Source organism: Phoca vitulina, unplaced genomic scaffold (assembly GCF_004348235.1).
Source record: "Phoca vitulina isolate PV1807 unplaced genomic scaffold, GSC_HSeal_1.0 scaffold33, whole genome shotgun sequence".
Classification (NCBI taxonomy): Eukaryota; Metazoa; Chordata; class Mammalia; order Carnivora; family Phocidae; genus Phoca; species Phoca vitulina.
Window position 1 is genome coordinate 2,572,411 of NW_022589736.1, and position 22,549 is coordinate 2,594,959.

At 59.8% G+C, this 22,549-nt stretch overlaps 2 protein-coding genes across 3 annotated transcripts in view; one reads left to right on the top strand and one right to left on the bottom strand.

The window, feature by feature from the left end:
- The window catches only part of NPRL3 (NPR3 like, GATOR1 complex subunit), a 37,279-nt gene extending 22,975 nt beyond the window's left edge, over positions 1 to 14,304 (top strand). Inside the window, exons 7-13 of one of the 2 annotated variants that reach the window (XM_032425781.1) lie at positions 5,434 to 5,571; positions 6,503 to 6,659; positions 9,569 to 9,675; positions 10,105 to 10,234; positions 12,039 to 12,324; positions 13,039 to 13,231; positions 14,121 to 14,304. In XM_032425781.1, the coding sequence (XP_032281672.1) occupies positions 5,434 to 5,571; positions 6,503 to 6,659; positions 9,569 to 9,675; positions 10,105 to 10,234; positions 12,039 to 12,324; positions 13,039 to 13,231; positions 14,121 to 14,286 (1,177 nt within the window). In that variant the 3' untranslated portion in view covers positions 14,287 to 14,304. The remainder of the gene's footprint in view (positions 1 to 5,433; positions 5,572 to 6,502; positions 6,660 to 9,568; positions 9,676 to 10,104; positions 10,235 to 12,038; positions 12,325 to 13,038; positions 13,232 to 14,120) is intronic. The other variant, XM_032425782.1, reaches the window with a different exon arrangement.
- Positions 14,305 to 14,842: 538 nt separating this feature from the next.
- MPG (N-methylpurine DNA glycosylase) lies at positions 14,843 to 21,578 on the bottom strand. The gene is made up of 4 exons (XM_032425783.1): positions 21,471 to 21,578; positions 18,993 to 19,226; positions 17,992 to 18,196; positions 14,843 to 15,254 (listed from the first exon to the last, which is right to left on the bottom strand). The coding sequence occupies exons 1-4, from the start codon at positions 21,492 to 21,494 to the stop codon at positions 14,878 to 14,880; spliced, it is 840 nt and encodes a 279-aa protein (XP_032281674.1). The 5' UTR covers positions 21,495 to 21,578; the 3' UTR covers positions 14,843 to 14,877.
- Positions 21,579 to 22,549: the final 971 nt, after the last annotated feature.

A 22,549-nucleotide genomic window follows, 5' to 3' on the forward strand; every position in this document is an offset into this window, starting at 1 on the left:
CCCCCCCCCCCCCCCCCGTGACATCGCTCATGACCACGTCGAAGTCTCTGCAGTCAGAGAAGTGCTGCCCTTTGGTCTTGGGCTGGCTGGTGCTGGGAACCGCTTCCTTGGAGCATGCTCCCTTGCTCTGAAAGGTACTCTCCCTGCCTCAGCTACGGTCAGGCCACAGGCAAAGTTCAGGCTAACCTGGACATAAACACCAAACCAGAACCAGACTTGCTATGTCTAAAGAAAGAATGGACTGTGCTTTCTTACATTTGAACTGCAAGCTGGAGGCAGTGAAGGGCTGGATGGTCGGCCCACCTGCCGCCGCTCAGAACTTGAGGCAGCGCAGCGCCCCACAGTGGGCATTGTGTAAAGGAGGCCAGGAATCAGAGTTTTGGGGAAGAAAGGCTCCCAGGGTTCACTGTTCAGCATTTGCCTCCTCCCTCTAGCCCAAGCACCCTAGTGTGTTAGTGTTCAGGATCCCGTTTCCTCTGGGTGAAACCCCACCCACCCACCCTTTCCTGTTCCCAGACCCAACCCTGCCCAGTCGTGGGTTCTGGGGCCCAGCTCCCACAAGCCAGCAGCAGTGCTACTCTGGTGGGAGTCCCAGGGACAGTGGGGTCCTCCCCTGCACCCTGTCCCAGCCTGCCAATAGCAGGGGCTCCGCGACTGCCCAGGAGCCCCCCTGGGCTGTGGCCTTCCCTTTGCTGCTGCAGGGTGGACTTACCTTGGAGCTGAGAAAGGGAGACGTGGGTTTACATGACTGATCCGGTAGCAACAGAGCCGCCTTCTCCCTTTGGCACAGCTTTCCAGCAGATCCTGGGAAAGGTTTTCTCTGAGCAGACATGAGAGACGTGGAGGTTGGAGATTGGGGTGAGACTTCTCAAAGGAGTTCTGGATTTGCTGTTTTAATTAAAATCCAGGGTTGTGGTGTGGCCTCGTGCCCCGGGACCTAAGTGTCTGTGAGCGTAGGCTGGTAGCATGACTCCCTTGGAGCCTACCCTGACTGTTGGAGCTTCTGTGTCTCCCCCTGGGGCCCGGTGACCTCAGTGAGCGTGCCCCACGCATTTGTGTGACGGTCAGGTTGGGTCTCCCGTGAAGTCGGGGAATGTCCCTTCACTTTCAGTAACAGACCTTGTGGTTGCCTGCTGTCGCTTGAAGGAACGAGTAGACAGCAGTCATGTTGTGGAGTCCATGGCTTGACAAAGTGTTTGTTGAATGGTTTTCAGAGGTAACGGGGCCTGTGGTGGGGCCAGGAGGCTCAGAGCTCAGGGGAGCTGCCCAGGGCCTGGCCGGGCAGGTGGCATTGGGAACTCTGTGCTTGTTCACTGCTGCCTCCCAGTGCTCTCTGCTCAGAGCAGAGATGGCGGCCACAGACACCTCCGCTAATATTCTGGGAGTTTTAGTGCCTTTTTCCATAAAATGCACTTCTGTACACCTTTTGTGTGAAATTTCAAGGTGGGCCTTTTGTAGCCCACTCTGCCCTCTTGAATTGTGTACAGTGTCCCACGCCATGTAGTAGGAAGCCTGGCTGTGTGTGGGACCAGAGTGATCGGGAGGTGCTGGGCTGGCCGGGAGACCAAAGAAGGGGGTTTCAGCTCTTAGCTAAAGTGTTAGGAGCTGAAGGTCTTTCTCACGTGGTGAGATGAGAGGGTAACGGAGTAAGCCGGTACACACTGCCTTCCATCTGGGGTGGGAACGATAAGGGCATGTCTTGAAGGCCAGTGTGTTGCCTCATGCACAGTCATCGCTTAGGACTCGGAGCATCTATCTCGCGTGGCAGATGGGGCTGGGCGATGCTGTGTGGCCCCGAGTTGTATGGCAGGCTGGATAAGCCTCACGTGGGGCAGCGCCTTTTGTACAGTGTTTCCAGACCAGACATGACTGCCTTGCCAGCAGAAGTACAGACATAGGAACCCTAGAGAGTCTGGTCTTTTTTTTTTTTTTAAAGATTTATTTATTTATTTGAGAGAGCGAGAATGAGAGAGAGAGTACATGAGAGGGGGGAGGGTTAGAGGGAGAAGCAGACTCCCCGCCGAGCAGGGAGCCCGATGCACGACTTGATCCTGGGACTCCAGGATCATGACCTGAGCCGAAGGCAGTCGCTTAACCAACTGAGCCACCCAGGCGCCCCGAGAGTCTGGTCTTAAAAGTGCACTTTATGTGGCATAGGGAATATACTCAGTAATACTGCAGTAATGTTATTTGGTGACAGACGGCGACTACGCTTATGGGGGTGAGCACTGAGTAATGTAGAGAACTGTCGAACACCGAACCTGGTACAAGCTGTATGTCAACTATTCTGCAATAATAATAAATACATACATGAGTCGTAGCCTCAGATTTTTGGAGGATGGGCCGCCTCCACCCTGGAGGTGTTAGGAAAAAACAAACCGTGCTTCAAAAACAGAGAGGAGGCTTTTTTCCCCTCCTCTGAGCAGACTTCATTGCGGCTCCTGGCTCACCTCTTGCTGCAGGAGGACTATGGGCTTCCCGGGGCTCCATGTGGGTGGGCGTGTTCCACGCAGGCTCCACGCTGCATCTTAGTGCGAAGTACTCCATGGGTGGACAGATGCCTGGAAAAGTGGAAATCCACATGAACACCAGGGAACCGTGGGAGCGTTCGGGAGAAGACCCCACACCAGTGTGTGCATGCATGTGGCATTGCCAAGCTCCTGGGGGAGCAAAATCAGCTGCGTGTGAGGTCATGGGAGTCTCAGTGTTTAATTCTGATTCTCTGGTGTTCCATCTGCTACTTTGAGCCATATCCTAAGGATGACAGCTCAGAAGCAGACCTTTCTTTCAGTCCACCAGCCTTTCTGTCCAGGTATATAGTGAAACAGAGGAGGGAGGAAGCCTGCCTATGTTAGCTTTGTCAAGTTCGCTCTCCCTGCAGCCCTGCTTTTCCTCACTCTTCTCTTCCTTTTGTACATGGTTGCTGAGACTCTCATCCACTGGGCAGCCCTCTCATGGGTGATCTTGGATTTTGTAAGAGGTTCTTTCTCAGGGTTTGATGGGAGCTGTCCACCTGCAAAGACCCTTGCCCAAAGTTTGGGGAGGCTCTGGGAACCTCCATCTGCTCATATTTACTTAGCACTCTGTTCTTTTTTTTAATTTAATTTTTTTTAAGGATTTTATTTATTTGAGAGACAGAATGATAGAGGGAGAGAGAGAGCGTGAGAGGGGGGAGGGTCAGAGGGAGAAGCAGACTCCCCGCTGAGCAGGGAGCCCGATGTGGGACTTGATCCTGGGACTCCAGGATCATGACCTGAGCCGAAGGCAGTCGCCTAACCGACTGAGCCACCCAGGCGCTTACTAGCACTCCGTTCTTCTGGGACCTTGGGGAAGGATCCCAGATCTCTTCTCTAGATTGTGACTCTTATCAGACCCACCCATGCATTTCACACTGAGGGACTGTGGCATCAGCAGTGACCAAACCTTTGCCTTCCAGACTCAGCCACAGCCTGCAGCCCCCACCCTCCCAGTGGTGGGTGCTCTGACCCTCCCTCCGGGGGCTATTCAGGGGTGCAGATGTCCTGGGAGTGCAGCACGGGGCAATGAGCACATAGTGGTGTTGGCAGGAATCCTAGGGGGTCCTGGAGGTCACGGATGTGCTCTGTGTTCTTCCCCCTGTTTTTTCTCCTCATTACACATTCCCTGCTTGAGAAAACAGCTGACCACAGATTCTGCCGGCTCTTTGGGTGGACCCGTGGAGAAGCCTGTGGTAGTTGGTCTGCTGCCTGTGGCTTCGGGGAAGAGATGGTAAGAACAGCCTGTGGGCATGGGCAGTGAGGGCCTTAGGGCCGCCTGCCAGCACCGTGCATTTGTGTGCCCCCGAGGGAGGTCTGAGACAGGGGTTTCCTGAGCCATGGCCTGCCCCACACTTGGCCGGATGTGGGCGTCTTGGCCTCTCCAGACACTTGGGAATTGAAGAGTGGGGTTGGAATGTGATGGGAAGAACTGGGCCAGGCCAGGCCTCGAAGTGGGCACACATCGTCTTGTCCACCTGCCAGGGGTGTGGTGAGGACCAGCCAGGGGGGCTTTGCCCAAGTAGTCACTTCTCTGTGTCAGACACCAAGTGCTGTTGGCACTTAGTACAGGAGCCGTGCACCAGGCTTTGGGTGCTGTCAGGCTGGCTTCTCACTGGAGGGTTTCAGAAGCACCTGCTGGAAATAGCTCTGTGTGTGGTTCTGCGGTGCAGGGCATACGGGGCACAAGCCTACTGTGGAGCCACCAGCAACCTGTTCTCGGAGCAGGGGCTTCCCGGGAGATTGTCCGCCCAGAGTTGGCAGCGTGCTCCTTGGGCCCTTTACCTTCCTCTGTTCATGAGATGGTTCTCAGTGCCCCCCAAGCACCCAACACTTGACTAGCTGTGCGGGGAGCAGTTAATGAAACCTAAGACCACAGCTGGTGACTGAATTCTGTCGGGGAAACTGCATCCAGTAGCAGACAAGTAGGTGCATCCTGTGGTCAAGTGCTCCAGACACGCATGACCACACAGCAGTGATTGCCTGGGGGGCTGGGGCTGGGCCAGGGCTCACCTCACGGAGAAGGTGGTGCTTGAATTGAGACCTGGAACGGGGAAGGAACCCAGGGCACTTGGAGGGAGCACTAGAGGCCGAGAAGAGGAGAGTGGTCAGTACAGGTGGACCCAGACAGCCTGGGCTAGGAGAGAAGGTCTGAGAAAAGTGGGCAGGTCATGTGGGGCTCCGGGCATTTGGGGGCCTTGGCTGGGGCTGCCGAGGTGGGAACCATGGGGGTCTGAGTGGGGAGGGTGGACGGGGGCTGGTGCTGCGCAGGTCTGTAGGGAGAGCAGACAGGATTTGCAGATGGTCAGGGTGGGATGTAGGAGAAACAAGGATTCAGGGACAGGGTGGCCCTGTGTGCCCTGAGCAGTGTTTGGTCCTGAAAGAACCAAACTGCTGTCACTGAGGAGGTGGGGAGCGAGAGGTTTGCAGCTGAGGCTGGCTTGGACGGTTGCTTTGGTGCAGCTTGGCATCTGTAGGGAGGAGGGTGCCTTGTGCTTCTCCCTGACAGGATGTTTTGGGGGGCTTGGCACCCCCCGCACACACCTTTCCCCTCCTGCCCACCTCTCTCTTTTGGAGACAGGCCCTGCCCTGCCTAGCTGCCCACCTGTGGTGGGGCCTTCACGGGGTGTGCGAGGGGCCTGGCCCTCACCCTGTGCCGAGGAGGCCTTAGCTCCGCAACGTTGAGCCTCTGGGGCAGACACGGAAGAGGCTTCCCTCGAGTCCTTGCACTCGGGTCGGACTGCAGATTCCAGGGCGACCCAGAGATACATTTATGTGTGTTCTTCTCTTAAACACCTGAGATCTGGAAAGATGCTTTCTTGCCCAAGGGCTTCACGGGGTTCTGTGTGGTGTGTGTGTGTGTGTGTGTGTGTGTGGGTTCGCGGTGGCACCTGACGGCAGCGGGGCCTGCTCTCTGCAGCCTGTGTACTTCGGGCGTGGTGCAGCTCCACATCAACAGCTGGCTGGAGGTGAGCTTCTGCCTGCCTCATAAGATCCACTACGCCGCTGCCAGCCTCATTCCACCCGAGGCCATCGAGCGCAGCCTGAAAGCCATCCGGTGAGTGCCAGCCCACATACTGCCTAGCTTCTGCCCGGGGAGAGTTGTCCTTTCCTCTTCCTGCCGCAGGAATTGGCAGGTAAGGCTCTACTGCTGATAGAAGTGAGAACGTGTATTTTGGGGTCTGGTTTTTGTCCAGAAACGACCAACCGCAAGTTTCCTCTGGGCCTCTCGGCACTGCGAGGGCGATGAGGCTCTTTGCTCGGGGGTCTTTGCCTCAGGCCTGGGCAGGGCTGTAGGGGCCGAGCTCCCTGGCGAGATGCGGGACTGTGGGGGGAGTTCCGTCCTGCCAGGGTTGCTCACCGGACCTCCTGCATTTGAATCAGAACTTGTGGGAACTCAGTTTCTTAATTTAACTGGTTTCCTGTAAGGAAAGAGCTAAGCTCAGTTTTTGCAACCCCCCCACCCCCATTAAAGTCCCATTTCCTTAGATATTTTTATAACTAAAAAAAGAAATCTGGGCACATTACAGAAAATTTGGAGAGGAGAGAAAGCAAGGCACTACCTAGCCGTCTCTCCCTTGCCCCGTCTGTGCTCTTAAGTCCGTGTCCTTCCTCCTGGACTTCCTTGCTGAAGTATATTTTTATGTAGTTCTATTCATAGCCTGTGGCGGGGATTTTGCTTTTCCATATTTGGGACTCTTTGCTTGGAAAAGATTCATGTATTTTTTCAGTCGACAGATGTTCGCTGGGCAGTCCCGGAGGTGGGAGATGGAGTTGGGTCGTCGGGCCTTCTTCAGTTTTGTTCCACTTTGTTTTTTCTGAGGGTTATAGTGACCCTTGTGGCTTCTTAGAGGCCCCTGGACGCACTGCTCCTTCTGTGTAACCCTTGCAGTGGCCTCTTCCCTTGGGTTCAGTGTGTGCCCCAGCAGCGTGCCTGGTCAGGGGGCCTGGGCTCACGTGTCCCGCTGACCCCTGACTCTGCTCTGCAGCCCCTACCATGCTCTGCTGCTGCTCAGTGATGAGAAGTCCCTGCTGGGCGAGCTCCCGCTCGACTGCTCCCCGGCCCTGGTGCGCGTCATCAAGACCACATCCGCCGTGAAGAACCTGCAGCAGCTGGCCCAGGATGCAGACCTGGCCTTGCTGCAGGTATCAGCCTGGGGGCCTGGGGACACACCCTCAGTTGGGGAGAATGGGCAGGCACCTCAAAGCAGGTGGTCCTTGGGAGGAGGTGGGAGGTCAGGGCCTCAGGAAAGCAGGCTGCCTGTGTGCTGTGTCCCCAGGACCTCTGTCCAGCTGAGCGCCACTGCGTGGCCTGCTGTGGTGGGGTGGGTTGTTCCTGGGTTGGCTCCAAGTTCTGGAATCTGAGTCGGGCCTGGCTTCGGGGCTGGCTTTGTGAACTGGCTGTGGGGGGCTGATGTCCCCTGTCCAGGAGTCGTGAGACATGAGGCCCCCCAGGTGCTGGGTGACTGGCTGTGGAGGATGGGGTGCCAGGGCTGGGGGCTTGCAGGGTTGAAGCAGGGGCCCGCAGGGTGTCACCATGTGAGAAAGTACCACATCTCTACTTTGCCAGTGTGGGAGGTGAGGGCCCACCAGCGTGCAGAACCGGGGCCTAACCTGCTGGCCTTGACCACCCCCCTTGCGTGTGCATTCAGACCTGTGTTCTGTAGGAGGTCCCACCGTCTTGCTGAGCCATGTGCTTGTGGGCTGCAGGTTTTCTTTCTTACGATTTATTTACGTATTTGAGAGAGCGCACATGAGTACGCGCGAGCTGGGGGAGAGGCGGGGGGAGAGGGAGAGAATCCCCCGCAGACCCCCTGCCGAGCAGGGAGCCCAACCCAGGGATCGATCTCCTGTGATCTCACGACCCGAGCCGAAAACGAGAGCCAGATGCCCTCAGTCCTGGCTGTGATCTGGTTGGAGCCTAGGTGGGGGCCAGGGAGTGAGGAAAAGCACAGGAAGAGGTTGAAGGTCCCAGGGCGGTTGTGCCTCCCAAGTGACAGCCGAGGGCAGGACCGCGGTCTGGTCGCGGTGGGCACCGTGTGGCCACCAGGGGGCAGCAGGACCTGTCCCCGGAGCGGTGGCTCTGAGGAAGAGGAGCCCGGGCGTGAGGCGGGCCTGAGGAAGAGGAGGCCTGGCGTGAGGCGGGTGTGAGGCAGGCCTGCCCCCCAACCCCCCAGAGGCACGCCTTTGGCCTTGGTCCTTAGCCGTTGGGGGAGCCTAACTCTCAGGCCTGTGTTTCCCAAAGCAGTGTTTTCTGAGTCTGCCATCCAGAATGAGTCCTTCCCTTGTCTGTACCCATGACCTTTGTCCATCCCCCGAGACCGTCTATCGGATTCTGCCCTCGTGCATTGTCATACGGGCTCCTGGACTGGAGGGGACCCGCTGAGCACCGCGTCCTACTCCCCTTCGTAGCATCATCCACAAGACAGAACCTTAAACGTGCTGGCTGTTTCATACACACTGCAGAGCTTGTGTTCTGACCCAAATGGGCTAAGCTTTCAAGTTTCTCGGTCTCTTTGGACAAAGACAAAGCTCTGGTGATGTCCCCTTCACTTCCCTGCCCTAGCCTCGCCATGGGGAGACCGTTTTGCCCTTCCGTAACCTTCCCCACTGAACGCTTCTCAAATCATCGTTTCCTGCTGGTGTGGTGGTCGGCCTCCCCGGCCTCTGCAGCTGCTGTTACCTATGGCAGGTGGCCCCGTGGGGGCCCCGAGGACAGCAGAGCTGGCCGAGCCGGGTTGGAGCCCCAAGCATGGATGGCCCCCCTAGGGAGAAGGTGTCAGCTTCAGGTGTGAGTGTCTTCAGATGATTTAAAGCGACTTAGGTTCTCAGGGTGCCCGGCTGGCTCAGTCGATGGAGCCTGCGACTCTTGATCTTGGGGTCGTGAGTTTGAGCCCCACGTTGGGCGTAGAGATTGCTTAAGAAAAAATAAAATCTTAAATAATTCGTGTTCCATCACAGGCAAAGTCAGTATTTTGGGCTTTTAATTCTAGCATAATTAGCATACAGTGTTGTCTTAGTTTCAGGTGTACAGTACAGTGAGTCAGCAGTTCCGTATGTTAGTGCTTCATCCCCAAGATAAGTGCGCTCTTAACCCCCTTCACCTGTTTCACCCATCCTCCCACCCATCTCCCCTATTTTGGGCTTTTTTGTTGTGATAAAGTTAGTATGTTCAAATATTACACAAGTTACAGACAGAGAATCCCTGCAATCCTATATCGCAGAGGTAACCACTGTAGATTCCTCCAGACTTTTTGTATGAATCAATTATTAACACATTATCTTTGAATCAGAAAATTAGGGTCACACTGCCCATTCCTTGTGATTGGCTTCCCACAGACCTTCACATCCTACTTCCTAGGTCCTGTGAATGCAACCTTATGTGGGACTTTGCAGATGTGATGAAGGACCTTGAGGTGGGCAGTGACCCTGGATTGTCCGGGTGGGCCCAGTGTCACCACAGGGCCCTTGTGAGAGATGGGCAGGGGGTACGACCACAGAGGCAGAGATCGGAGGGATGTGGCCATGCGCCAAGGAACACTGCTGCTCGAGGAGGTAGGGCAGCTTTTCCCCCAGAGTCTCCGGAGATTGTGTCCCTGCTGAGAGCTGGAGTCCAGCCGGAGCTACAAGTTCAGACCTCTGGTCTCCAGAATGGTGCTCTGGCTGCAGGGAGCGGTGGGAGGTGGATGGCACAAGTGAGGGCGATGGCAGGTGGAGGAAAGCGGGCGTATCCTTGCTTTGGAGTGAGTGTCAGTAAGACTTGGGAAGAGAGAGAAGAGCGGTGGTGAAGGAGCTGAGGTTTCTGCCGTGTTGGCGCTGGTGGTCCTGTTTGCCGAGGTGAGGTGTCCCAGGCCTCGTGTGTCCCCATGCTCATGAGACCTTTCCTGAGTGCCAGCCTGGACAGGGTCCTGTGGTCACGGTCCTCTGGGAAGTGACTGTCCCAAACCACACCAGGGACCAGTGATAAGAAGGGTTATTGTGCGTGTGCTGTGCCAAACGCCCAGGTAGGGGGTTGGAGAGTTGGGCAGTATCCTCCGAGCTCCCACTGCCTGCAGGTTTTCCAGCTCGCGGCCCACCTGGTGTACTGGGGTAAGGCCATCATCATCTACCCGCTGTGTGAGAACAACGTCTACATGCTTTCTCCCAACGCCAGCGTGTGTCTGTGAGTATCTCTGGCCGCTGGAGCCCAGGATGGTGCTCCCCACTTGGGCTTGCTTGCTGGCCTCTGCTGTGTCCACGTTCTAATTCTGGGCTGGTCCTGTGCCACGTGGCCTGCCCCGGGCCTGTGCTCTTCCGGCATTCAAAGCCCCCATGCAGGGTCCGGCCAGTGGGCTCCAGATGGGGTGCCTGGTGGGGGGTGGGAGCCTTGATCTTGACTCGGGGGCTCAGAGGGGCTTTGGCCTGTGCCCGTGGCTCCTGCCATCCGTTGAGGGAAAGCACCTGGGTTCTGTCCTCATGGCACCCATCCTGGGCCACCTGCCGTGCTGCGCCTCCCTGCTGTCCACCCTGGGCTCGCGGCAAGGGCACAGATGTCAGGAAGCGATGGCGAGGCCTGCTGAGCTCATGGGCACGCTCGCCTCACCTCTCCCAGGTACTCTACACTGGCCGAACAGTTCTCCCGTCAGTTTCCAGCTCACGACCTGCCCTCTGTCCTTGCGAAGTTCTCCTTGCCCGTCTCCTTGTCAGAGTTCAGGAACCCCCTCGCACCCCCTGTGCAGGAGGTAAGTTGCAGGAGTCCAGGGAGTCCGGGAACCACCCTCCCAGTGTAAGTTCCTTACCCCAGGGCCCGCAGTGCTGCTGTACCCTTAGCCTGGGTTTTGGGGAGGAGAGGGCTTGGCTGTGTAGGTGGTACATGTCACGCCAGGGTGACTCAATAGCTGGCTCCTCAGCCGGGCCACCTGCAGACACTTGGGCAGTCCCAAGTCCCACCCCCCACCCCCCTGGTGGAGCCCAGCCTGGCTGCCGTGAGTGGTTCTCGGGGTTAGAACCGAGTTAAGAGGCCCAGGTGTCAGAGAGTGGTAACCTTTCCTGGGGAGTTGCCGAGTCAGCTTTGTTTTCACTGAACTTGGGCCCTGGCTTCCTGCTCTCTCCCTGTTCATGGTCCAGGAGACCACAGGGTATGTGGGGCTAAGTCCTGGGCCCACTGGTCCCCAGAATCTCCTCATCCAAGAGGATCTGGAGAAGACAGGCCTGGGACAGGCCCCAGTGGGCCTGGGTCCAGGTGAGGGACAGGTGGGGTTGCTGGGTGTGGCAAGGGCTCATCCAGGGAGGCATGAGCATATGGAATGAACTGGTGAGTTCTGGGTCAGGTGCAGGCTGGATCCCAGAACGAGCCTCTTCCTCCCTCCCCTGTGCGGAAGGCCTGGAGCTCTGGAACTCTGGGCAGGGACCACAGAGCCAGGATGGGGCAGGTGTTGGGAGATGGGGCTGGGTGTTCTCAAGGCTTTGTCTTCAGAAGGAAAGTATTTTTTTAAATGAGTGTGAGATCTGTTAGGCAAAACCAGTCCTTAAAAGCAAACTCTTTCCCTTCTCAAGTTGTGAATGAGGAGGGGATCCTGGTTCTTGAGTTCATTCAGATGCTGAGTGTGACAGAGTTCTAAAGGCCGTCTTTCACGGGGCCTTTGGTTTCCAGGAACTGTGCCAGGCCCTGCCAGCTGAATAAAAGCCACACTTTGCATCTGTGCCCCCACTTCCCCCAGCAGAAGCTTCCTAATGGTCCGGATGACGGGTGGGTTTTCCAGGCCATGCCTGGGGGCCGCCTTGTGCTTGGTCAAGGGGCTCAGATGGAGCGGGGTGAGGCGCCTGCTTGTCACGTCTCCTGCTTCAGGGCCTGGCGTGTGCTCTGGAGTGCTTATGAAGCCCCTTTGTTTTATTCCTTAATTCTAACTATCTTACAGTCCTTTTCAAATTTATTTGGTTTGACCAGGTCATGACCTGCCCATGGTATGTGGTACATCCCTATTTCCATGCCTGGTCAGCCGTCCCTTCCCAGGGGGGCTCCCAAAGCCGAGCAGGCAGATGTGTGACCTCCCTGCTCACCCATGCTCGAGCTGGGCCTGTTCGGGGCTCCTCACTGGCCCTGCTGAGGGGCCAGCCCCATGAGAGAAGGGTGGACTCCACACACATCAGGGCTCCCGGTCCTGGGCAGGCTTCCAGGTTGAGCCAGGCAGAGGACTTCTGCTTTGCGGACAGCTGCCTGCAGCCTCTTTGTGAACAGTGTCCAGGCCACAGTGCGGAGGCCCCCACAGGCCCAGCTCTGTGTGGTGGGGGTCTGAGTGACAGGGCCGAGCAGGGCCTCCATGTACTCAGCCCTGCTTCTTAGCTCTGGGCACGAAAGGCCGGGCACGGGGGCGGGCCGAGTGTGCGGTGGGAGCGCTCCTGTGGCCTTCCCTGGAGCAAGGAGTTGGGCTTGGCCAGCAGCTGAGGGGTCCTTTTCTGAGGTGGGGAGCCTTGTGCCCCGGGGTCAGGCCCCTGGAGCTCATGGACCCCTTGCCTCTGGGATGACTCGTGGGGATCGTGTCTTAGGTCATGGCTCCTTGGTCCTCCCTGGAGGGGAGCAAGGCAGTGGTGGGGGACCAGCCTTCCTCCGCTGCCCTGGGCCTCGTGCCGCCTGTCCTGCAGACCCAGCTCATTCAGATGGTGGTGTGGATGCTGCAGCACAGACTCCTTGTCCAGCTGCACACCTACGTGTGCCTGATGGCCTCACCCAGTGAGGACGAGCCCCACCCTCGAGAGGACGATGTCCCCCTCACCGCCAGGGTCAGCGGCCGCAGCCTCAGCACACCTAATGCGCTCAGCTTTGGTTCCCCAAGTAGGTGCCCCCTGCCCAGGGCATCCGTCTGGTGGGTGGGGGTGGCATTTGGGAGGTACTTGGGAGTGGCAGCCAGGATCCCGACATGGGCACTGCTGGGGCTGACCGAGGCGCCCTCACAGGGCCGTGCGTGTGCACACACTCCCACCCCATATGTGGGCAGCTGGGCCCTCACACGCACAGCCACCGTCCCCTGCTGAGCAGCTCGCCCCTTGAAGGAGGGCAGGAGACCCCTTTCCCTCTCCTGCACCTCTGTGGCTCTGGGCACCTGAGCAGCCTGGGATCAGAGCAGACGTCCCAGCCTCACTGGGGGATAGTTGAGCCCGCTGTTTCGGGGCCTGTGGGGAGACACTGACTCACAGTCGCTTCTTAGAAGAGCCGCTGTGGCCACCGCATGCGCCCAAAGGCCACAGCCCATTGCCAGGCCCCAGGTCCCCCAGGCTTCCCAGGGTCAGGGGAGACGAAGGGCTGGAAGGCTCCCTAGATGGAGGCCTGACCTTGATCTTCAAGTTCAGTGCAAGGACCCAGCCTTGCTCAGGGCCCTCCCTTGTCCATCTTGGGACGGAGGGGTGGGATGAGCAGGCCTGCCTTGGGGTGTGGAGGCTGCTACCAGAGGGTGTGGCAGCGGATTCCCGGTGGACACGGACGGCACAGCAGGTGCACCAGGGGTGTGTTTGGGCGGCCGGCTGCTCCCTGACCCGTGCCCACCCACAGCCAGCAGTGACGACATGACCCTCACTAGCCCCAGCATGGATAACTCCAGCGCGGAGCTCCTCCCCAGTGGGGACTCACCACTCAACAAGAGGATGACGGAGAACCTGCTGGCCAGCCTGTCCGAGCACGAGCGGGCGGCCATCCTCAGCGTGCCTGCAGCCCAGAATCCCGAGGACCTCCGCATGTTTGCCAGGTGGGGGCAGGGTGACCCACGGCGCTGGGCCAGTTCTAGGGTCAGAACAGCAAGTGGATGGGGACTTACCCAGCACAACCCAGCTGAAATTCACTGATGACCAACGGCAGTTGCTGGTTGCCGTGGCGTCTCAAGCACTGAGGTGTCCCCACCTGGCGCCTGTGTGTGCCTGCTGTGGCTGGCACCGTCTGTCGCCAAGACGCCAGGCCTGGTGCCTCTGCCCGTGGGGGTCCCTCCAAGACTTCCTTGTTTCTTGTTACTCCTTCGGAAGCTGCAGCAGGTTCTCATTCTCACAACTGGGAAAACTCTGAGCCCCGGGCTGAGGGCGGTGCTGTCCAGGACCCCTACATCATTGGTGACAAACTTTTGTCACACCCAGCTTTGACTTGGGGGGCTCTGCAGGTGGAGGGTTTTTTGGGTGGGGTGAGGCTGACCAGCAGCAGGCCCCCAGTTAAGAACCACATGCCAGGTGACTCTTGGAAGCAGCTGGGTCCTGGCCTCTGTGCCAGCCCCAGCCACACACGGCCCCTAGAGCAGTGACCCCGTCTAGGCCCATGGCCGCATGGCACTCGCCACAGCAGCATGAAGAAGGGAAGCCCCCAGCAGACCTGTCCCCTGCACTTCCCCACCCACGTCAGCATGCCGAGGGCAGATGTGAGCCTCAGGCTCCAGTGGCTCCAGGGGGTGAACAGCTGTGTGTCCTCGCGGACCCACGTCAGGGCACTGTGTGGGCGGCGAGTCCGGGGAACTCACCCGCCCCTGTTGGGGGTGGAGGCCCCAGGATCCCTGCCGGCTCTGCTTAGGTCTGTGGGCAGCTCAGCACTGGTCCCCACCCGTGGCTGTTAGGACAGGGGCTGCCTGGGCTCACGCTGCCCTCCCCCCACCCCAGGCTCCTGCACTACTTCCGTGGCCGCCACCACCTGGAGGAGATCATGTACAATGAGAACACACGGCGCTCCCAGCTGCTCATGCTCTTCGACAAGTTCCGCAGCGTGCTGGTCGTGACCACCCACGAGGACCCGGTCATCGCCGTCTTCCAGGCACTGCTCCCCTGAGGCCAGGCAGGCCGCTGCCCTCCATGTTCTCATTCTCATCCGGCCCTTGAAACAGCCTCAGTGTCCGAGCTCCCAGCCGGAGGGAGTGTCCAGGACTCAGGCCTGCGTGCTTCCCACACACAGATTCGGGCCGTGTGTCTCTCAGACCCTCCTCCCAACCCTGGCCTCGTTCCCTGGCCCCCTCCCACGGCCACCCTGGGCGATACTCAGAAACGTGTCTGAGGCCAAGAGCGGATGAGAGCCCGGCCCAGCCCCCACTACAGCCTTCGTGTTCGCCACCAGGAGGCTCATGACCAGGCTGTCACCCGGCCCCTCTTTGACACCCGCCGCACAAGGGCCTGGGCTGGTCCACATCTTGGGGGTGAGTCTGCCCTGGTGCCCCCCACCCTCCCCCACACAGGCCTGAGGAACAGTGCGTCCAGCCTCCCGCACACCCAGGGCCTCTGAGTCCTGTCCTGGAGGGAGGACCGACGGCAAGCACACGTTGGCCACGAGGGCGGCTCTGGCGGAGATAACAAGCAATACTGTTTTCTAGACATGAAGCGTTTATTTGGTTCTTAATTAAAAAGCCTTGTCGGAGCGGACCCTTGCTCAGGCCCGTGCGTTCTGCTCAGCTGCTCTGTCTACCACGCTGACCCAGGGGCTGCCCTGGACATAAAAGCGCAGGGGCTTCTGGGCCCACTCTCCCGCACGGCCAACGCCCACTCGGGCTGCCGCCACCACGGCTGGCTCACCGGACCCCGGGGGGCTGCGCTCCAACCACACAGCTTTGTCCGTGGCCAGGTCCCGCTGGTCGAAGCTCTTGTCGATGGCCAGGGCCTGGCACAGCTTGGAGGGGCCACTGCACAGCTCACGGTCTTTGAGGGCGCGGCCCGCGGCGCCCCTGCGGACGGTGCTGCGAAGCTGCCGCATGGTCTCCAGGCCCCCCAGGGGCTCCAGCGCTCGCAGTAGGACACACGCCCCATCCCCTGTGGGACACACAGACAGCCTAGAAAGCCGAGCCTCCACAGGCTGTTGCTCTCCCTACCCCGGGGCACGTCCAGTGCTGCGGAGGTGCTGAGCACCCCTGCGCTCAGTCTCCAGACGTCTGCTGCCTCCACCTTCTGCAGACTCGCACCTGCAAGGTGGGCTGTGCCCACGAGGCCCGAATGCCTGACCACTAGCTAGGGAGAACCTATTCTTTAAGAAGCGTGGTGGGAGCTGGTAGCTGGCCTCCTCCCCGGCTTCATCTGGTTTGGTGGCTGGCAGCACCTGTGAGGCTGGCAAAGGAGATCCCCGAGGGCCATTCATCTGTGAGCACGGTCACCCCACCAGGAAGCAGGAAGCCTCAGGCCTGGGCCAGAGTCTGAGCCGGCCCCAGGGTACCCCATCTGCCTCACCCGCTCAGGTAAGCTGGAACCTTCCAAGCTGGAAGGTCGGCTCAGAACAGCTACCGGTGTGCTTACGCTGCTGGGGGAGCCCTGCCCAGTGACACAGGGGGAAACCGTGTGGGAGGAGATGCTGGCACTGCCCTGGGATCCCTTCTAGCCCTGGCCCTTCGCGTATCAGTCCAAGCTGCTTCAAGTTTGTTTTCAGTCATGTCTGCACCCAACATGGGGCTCAGACTCACAACCCTTGAGATCGAGAGTCACACGCTGCACCACCTGAGCCAGCCGGGCGCCCCAGTCCAAGCTACTTTTAGAGACCAGAGATCGCAGATGGACACCCTGGGCCCCGGGGCTCATGCAAGAAGACGCATCTGCCTAAATTCCCTCAGTCCTGCATGGCTGGAGACAGTGAGGACCCTGGCCACGAGAACTCTGAGCCTCCAGCAAGGCTGCTCCCCTGACCGGGCCACCCCCTGCCACCCCACCAGGGGGTCTGAGAGGCTCGGGTGGCCAGGCCAGTTTCTGCTCTTGGACCTTGGCCACAAAGGTCTCCCCACTGGCATCTGGGAGCCCCGAGGGGACACAGCAGCCAGGCCCTCTCAAGTAGCCAGCAGCTGACCAGATGCCCCTTAACCAGCCTGTTCTCCAAGGACCTCAAAATACACTCGGGGTACACAAAGCCTTGGAAGTTAGTTCCTGTGCCTCTGTGATTCCTGGGCTCCTCTCAGCCCGCCAGCCTCAGGGCTCCCTGGGGGTGCCACACATGTCCCTCACTGTCCCGCGGAGCCCCTGCACCTGGGATGAAGGAGTGGCCTCCTCCTCCATCCCCACACCCCTACCCTGGAATGCATCTGAGTCCCTCATCCTGACGAAAACACGACACCTTAACCTCTTCCTGCCAAGTCTCCCTGTCCTTACCCGCTGGTCCTCCATCTATACCACCTGCCCTCCGGGTTGGTTCTGTGCCACCCCCACCCTGAGGGCAGGCAGGCAATGACCATGTCCTTGGCCTCCCCTCCCCTTCACTCTGCCCAGATGACCCTTGGCCTTGACTGCACCTGTGTGGTTTCCTGCCCCCGCACTGACCTGGATGGTCACATGGCCATAAAGTAATGCACCACCTCCAATGTCTGCCCTGTCCACTGTACCTCCCCCCACAACCCCAAAATCCTGGGCTTCTCCCCTTCCTTGTTGACCACAGCCCTGGGCAATGCTAGACTCTTGAGTTCAGTCCCACTTCACAAGAGGGGGTTGGTTCTCTTGCCAAAGTAAAGCCAGACAACCAAAGTAAGCTCCCCAGAATGACAAGAGGACCCTACCATCCTCTGATGTCCAGTCACTCAGCTTCACTCAACACCTGCTTTGTTTTGGGCACAGGATCAGTCGCGGGTCCCCTGTAGGCCCTTTAGCCCCTGTGGCTCTGATGCTGGACGTGTCCAGCTGTCTCCTCGCTGCAGTCACAACTCCCAGGTCATTGGAGTCATTCAACAAATGTGTGTGACACACAATATACCAGACCCCAAGCTTCTTACTGGTCTCCTCGAGCATTTGCTCCTCTTGGGATGGGCAGTGGGGAGATTCAACAGACACCCACAGGCTGGGACTGGCTGGCCAGAATGGGCCAGGCAGACCTGCTCCTGGTCAGCAGTGCCGCTGGCAGGACAGCGCTGTGGGCTCTTCCTTCTGAGCACAGAGCTTCCGGAAAACAGCCACCCGCTCACAGTGCCCCAGAGCAGGTCTCACAGGGTGAGCAGGTTATCCTGGGAGCTCTAGACCAGCATCTCTCTGCTCGGCACTACTGACATTTGGGGCCAGGGGATTCTGTTCAGCAGCATGCCTGGCCTCCACCTGCTAGACGCCAGTAGCACGTCACCAGCTGGGATGACCACACATCTCTGGACATTGCCTAATGGTACCCCCCCCGGGTGGCAAAATCATCCCCAGCTGAGAATGACTGATTCAGACCCCATAACTGACCACCTGGCGAGGCTCTGGCTTGAGCCCAACTCAACCCAAACTGATCTCACCCTCGTTTCCCCAAAACCAGCCCCTCCCAGGTCCACCCTGGGTCATAGGAGACACCACCTTTGATCCCTGTGACCATCGGTGTCTTTGCGGAACTGGTCAGCTCTGTGTTCAGGTCAACCCATGACCTCTATCCAGTGGGGGCCCTGGCACCCTGACAGTGTAGCCAGTGTTCCTGAAAACCTAGCTTAGCAGTGACACCTCTTTGCTTAGACACCTGCCCCGGCCTGGTCCTCCCAGGGATCTCCCAGCTGCCAACTGAGGGGACTGTGCCCAAGGCCTCCTGTCGCCCCAGCGCCCCAGCACTGCTCACCTTGGCTGGAGACGTTCATGCAGAAGTACATGCCATAGATGATGTACACATACAGCGTTCCTGGCTTCATGAACATGCCACGGTTGCGGGAGGTCTGCCGGCCACCCCTAGAGTGGGCAGCTTCATCCTCTGGCCCCACGTATGCCTCTGTCTCCACAATGCGGCCGCGGAGCTCTGTGCCGTCATCAAGTCGTCGAACCAGGACCTGTGGGCAGTCCGTCTGCTCAGAGCAGGGAGGGGCTGGGGTACACCCAACTGTGACAGCCCACAGCCTGGGCGTCATCTCCCCAGTTCAGGGTGCACCAGGGCGCCCAGGTCCAGCCAGGCCCCCCACTGTCCCCTCTGTCCTGTCACCCACCCTGGGAACACAGGCCCTGCTAAGTATCCTGTCCACGGGTGGCAGCTGTCTCAAGCTCCGGCCAGGGCCAGGCTGGAAAGCCAGCACTAGTCAAGTCACACACTTCAAGTCTTCTTGGCGGGGCCCTCCCATCTTCCTGCCTCTTCCTCCCCAAGTCCCCTTGGACTTAAATGCTGAGCCTGGGGCAGGGCAGCATGGAGGGCACAGGGTGCCAGTGCTGTCCCCACACAGCTGCCCAGGACGCCTTCCACCTGGACTGACCACAAAGGACCGTCCTCCTCAGCTCCCACGCACCTGGCTCTGAAAGGCCCGAGCAGCAGGACCAGCTGCCCCGCAGTGGCCCCGGCCTGGACCACGGCCCCGGGTGTAGCCAGTGCCACCAGGAGCGGGTCAGTGCAGGCAGTCCGGCAGGGAGAGGAGCCAGCTGCAGGTGGCCCAGACAGCACCCCGGGCAGGGGTGAGGCCCAAGGGGACAGAAGGGCCAGCTGAGGACAGGGCAGGGGCTCAGGTCAGCAGGGCACCTGGGAGAGCAGTCCAGGCCACAGGGGACCAGGGCGGGCCTGTGGAGCGCTGAGTGTGCCAGCGAACTGCGTCTTCCTCGGCCCGAAGCCTTTCCGCCTATTCCTTGGCTACGTGACAGTACCTGTCCCAGAAATGCCCGCGCCAGGGGGACAGCGGGCTGGTCGAAAAACTCAGATCCCAGCTGTGCAGAGTGGCTTTTTGGGCTTGAGAAGTAGATGCTGCGCTGGGGGCTCAGGGCTGCAGGCGGCCCCAAGCAGGGCTCCAGAGGGGCAAGCGTCTGGGCTCTGTCTGGTGGACTCGGATGCCGTTCTGCCTCCAACAGCCGCTGCTTTTTTTGCCCCATTCTGCGGGAAAGCTGTAATGCGAACAGACAAAATAAATCTTCTGAATAGGTTTTGCGGTGAAGTCAGAGTGGAGGGACTGTATTCGACTGCCGGCCTCATCCGTCAAACGGAGGCATCCCCTTCGGGGGTTGTAACGGTGCCAACGGAACGCGATACCTGATGTACTCGGCCCCGTGCTGGGCCCCCAGAGGCTCGGGAAGTGCCTGCGCGGGAGGACAGGCTGTTGGTGGCAGCGAGAGAGTAGCCACTCTGATCCACACACCGTCCACATGCAGAAGATGCACAGGCTGATGGTAGAGGGCTGCAGGGCCCAAGGAGGGGACAGTGGGGGCTCCAGCCTAGGGCAGGAGGGCTGGTATCCTCATTCCCACTCATGACGTGGACCCCAAACAAACTTCTCATCTTGTTTCTGGAACCCAGCCCTTTGCACTGACCCTAACCAGGAGTTAATTTTTTATATTTAAGTAATCTCTACACTCAAACATGAGGCTCAAACTCATGACCCCAAGATCAAGAGTTGCATGCTCTTCCGACCGAGCCGGCCAGGTGCCCCCCTAACCAGGAATTTAAAAGCACAGCCATGACCCTGATGGGGTTTGGCCAAGGAACGTTTGTGGTTTGTGGGTCATTGTGTCCTCCACAATCCCTCCCACCTGGCTGATGTGTTGGTAGGGCTCCCCTCCTCAGAATGGCCACGAAGGCCTGACACACACAGGTCGGGGAGCACCAGGCTGTCTTTTTTGCTCCAACCCAAGTGCTCAGGGCATGACCCCTGGTGAGTCCCCAACTGTCCTCTCTCTCATGACCCAGGATGTCATAATGATAAGGAGCAAGTGGGGCAAAGGTGAGTTCTCCCAAGGGACAAGACCTAACCTCCCACCTGCTGCCACGCAGCCCAAGAAACCTGACCACACACACTCAGCTGTTCTGGGACCAGCTGCTACAAGTGGGAGAAGATGAAGAGCAGGTGAGCACTGGGGCCTGGAAACACCCTCCACAAGGGCTGGTTTTCAGTAGTACCCACATCTCCTTGGCATGAGACAGACCCATTATTTTTAACATAAGTGCTGACGTTCCAGATCGAAAGGAGACTGCCAGTCTACTGAGAGTGGACACTGACGTGACCGTCTCTGCAGCCCAGCCCATCTGCCAGTACCCGCCATGGGCTCAGACGCTGGGACGCTGCCACCTGGAGTTTGGCCCCCTGCCTGCCTCATGGCACTCGGGTCATGCTGGGTCAGCCCTGGCCCACCCTGGGTGGTGAGGGACTCACAAAACTGCGCAGGCACTGAGGCTCAGAGAAGCCTCAGTTTCTCTATTATAGACCTAGAATCTGAACCTCACAGGCCTTCGTGGCGGTTTGGCCGCACGACTAGGTAGCAGGTGACCCTGCTGTTGCATTCGAGTGAGCACTGTGTCAAATCGTGTCCCTGGGCACCTCACATGCATCCCTGGCCCTGGTTAGAAATGAGGGCTCCCTAAAGAAAGGGCTCCAGAAAATGACCTCAAGTGTCTGTGCCTCTGTCTCCTCATCTGTAGAAAGGGACCGAGTTATCTGTGGCACAAGGTGGTTAGGAGGAAAAATGAGAGAAGTCCGGCCGGCACGTGGCTGGCATGCAACAAGCACTCCATGAACGTTAGCAAGAAACACCCTCCTTCCAGGATGTGTCCAGGCAAAACCTGGGGACTAGGTTCTCTGGCAGAGCGGGTCCAGCCGGCGGAGGGCAGGAAAGAGCCTGGCCTGGATGTGGGTGTCCAATGGACCCAACAGCCCTCCATCAAAACCCGGGCAAACAAGGGTTAGTAACTACGGAGAGAACACTGATCCGGCTGTGACTGGCGCTGAAGTGAGGAGCGTGAGAAAGTGGCCCCTTGGGCTAACCCAGGTCACTTCTGTCGCAGCCTGGCCCCCGGGGAGGACATGTCTGAGCTGGGCCTCAGTGCAGCGCATTCAACCAGGAAATCGGGGTCGGCGGCTCCTTCCAGACGTCACTGGCAACCTCGGGTCGGGCCTCGACTTTCCTAACAGCAAAGGGAGCGGCCGAGCCGGGGCCGCCACGCCAGTGGGCGCCCGTCTGGGGACTGCAGCCCCCGTCAGGGGCCGGCGCGCACGTTACTGGTTTTCCCCGGGTGCTCGCTCAGCGCTGGTGCCACTGCGGAGGAGATTGCCCCCCCGGAGCCCGTTCGTCCCTCGGCCGCAGCGCGGGGCGGCCGTGCGCGCAGCCAGAAGCGCGCGCACCCGGGCGCGCACTCACCTGGGCCGCGCCGCGCGCCGGCATCCCGCGGCTCGGGCCGGGCTCGGGGCGCACGGATCCGCAGCGCCGGGAGCCCCCCGCCCGCCCAGAGGCGACCCCGGAAGTGCCGCCGGCGCCTGCGCGGAGGAGGACGGAAGCTCGGGGAGCGGCGGCGAACGCGCGGCACCGATCCGCCCCCGGAGGAGGGGCCGGACGGTGGGGTGGGGGGCTCCTCCCATCCTGGACAAAGGCCCGGGGGCTGCCGGGACACTTGTGGCGTGAGGAGGGGGGGAAGCGGCTGGGGTGGGGGCGAGAACCCCCGCAGCCTGGTGCTCCTCCCAGTGACCTGCGTCCCGCCCCCACGAGCACGGTGGTCCCTGCACGGCCGCCAGCCAGTGGTCGGACCCCCAAGAGGACTCGTCCGTCACGAGTCTTGCTTAGGTCCTCGAGGGGCCCCGGTTGGGGGTTGGGGGGGTGGCCCGCAGACGGTTCGGTGGGTGACAATGGAGTGAGCGTGGGGGAGGTGGCGGCGGAGCCCCGGTCCCCGGGACACGCCTTCCTGGACTGCGGAGGGGTTTTACTTGCTCCCGACCTCCGGGAGGCACTTGTGGGGAGAGGACATGGGGAGTGGGCCAGGAAGACTGTCCAGGAAGCGGATGCCAGACCTATCCGGAAGCCCCTGCCCCCTGCCCGGGTCATCATCACGGGCGGGTCCGGGGATTCTGTCCGCCGTGGAGCCCCCACCCCTTCTGCCGCCCAGAGATGCCCAGAGGAGCCCGCCCACGTCCTCGGCGGGCTTGCTGGACCGTGGCCAGCCTCCTCAAGAGGCTTGAGGCCGGGGTAGGGCTGTGGGGGGTCCGTGAACGCCCGGCTTGCAGCTCGTAGGGGAGCGGCTGGGGGCGGTATGGGGACCGTCCCGCCCTCCCACCTCCGATGCTGCCCATCCTGCCTGTAATCTCTTAAATCGGATTGGAGTCCCCAAGGGCGGGGGGCGAAGAGAGTTTGGGGAGGGCAGTGTCTGGTCCAGTGGAAGGAAGGGCCATGGGTTGGGGGAGGTGTTCAAGCGCAGGGCTGTTGTCTGGGGACAATCGTAGGGCTGG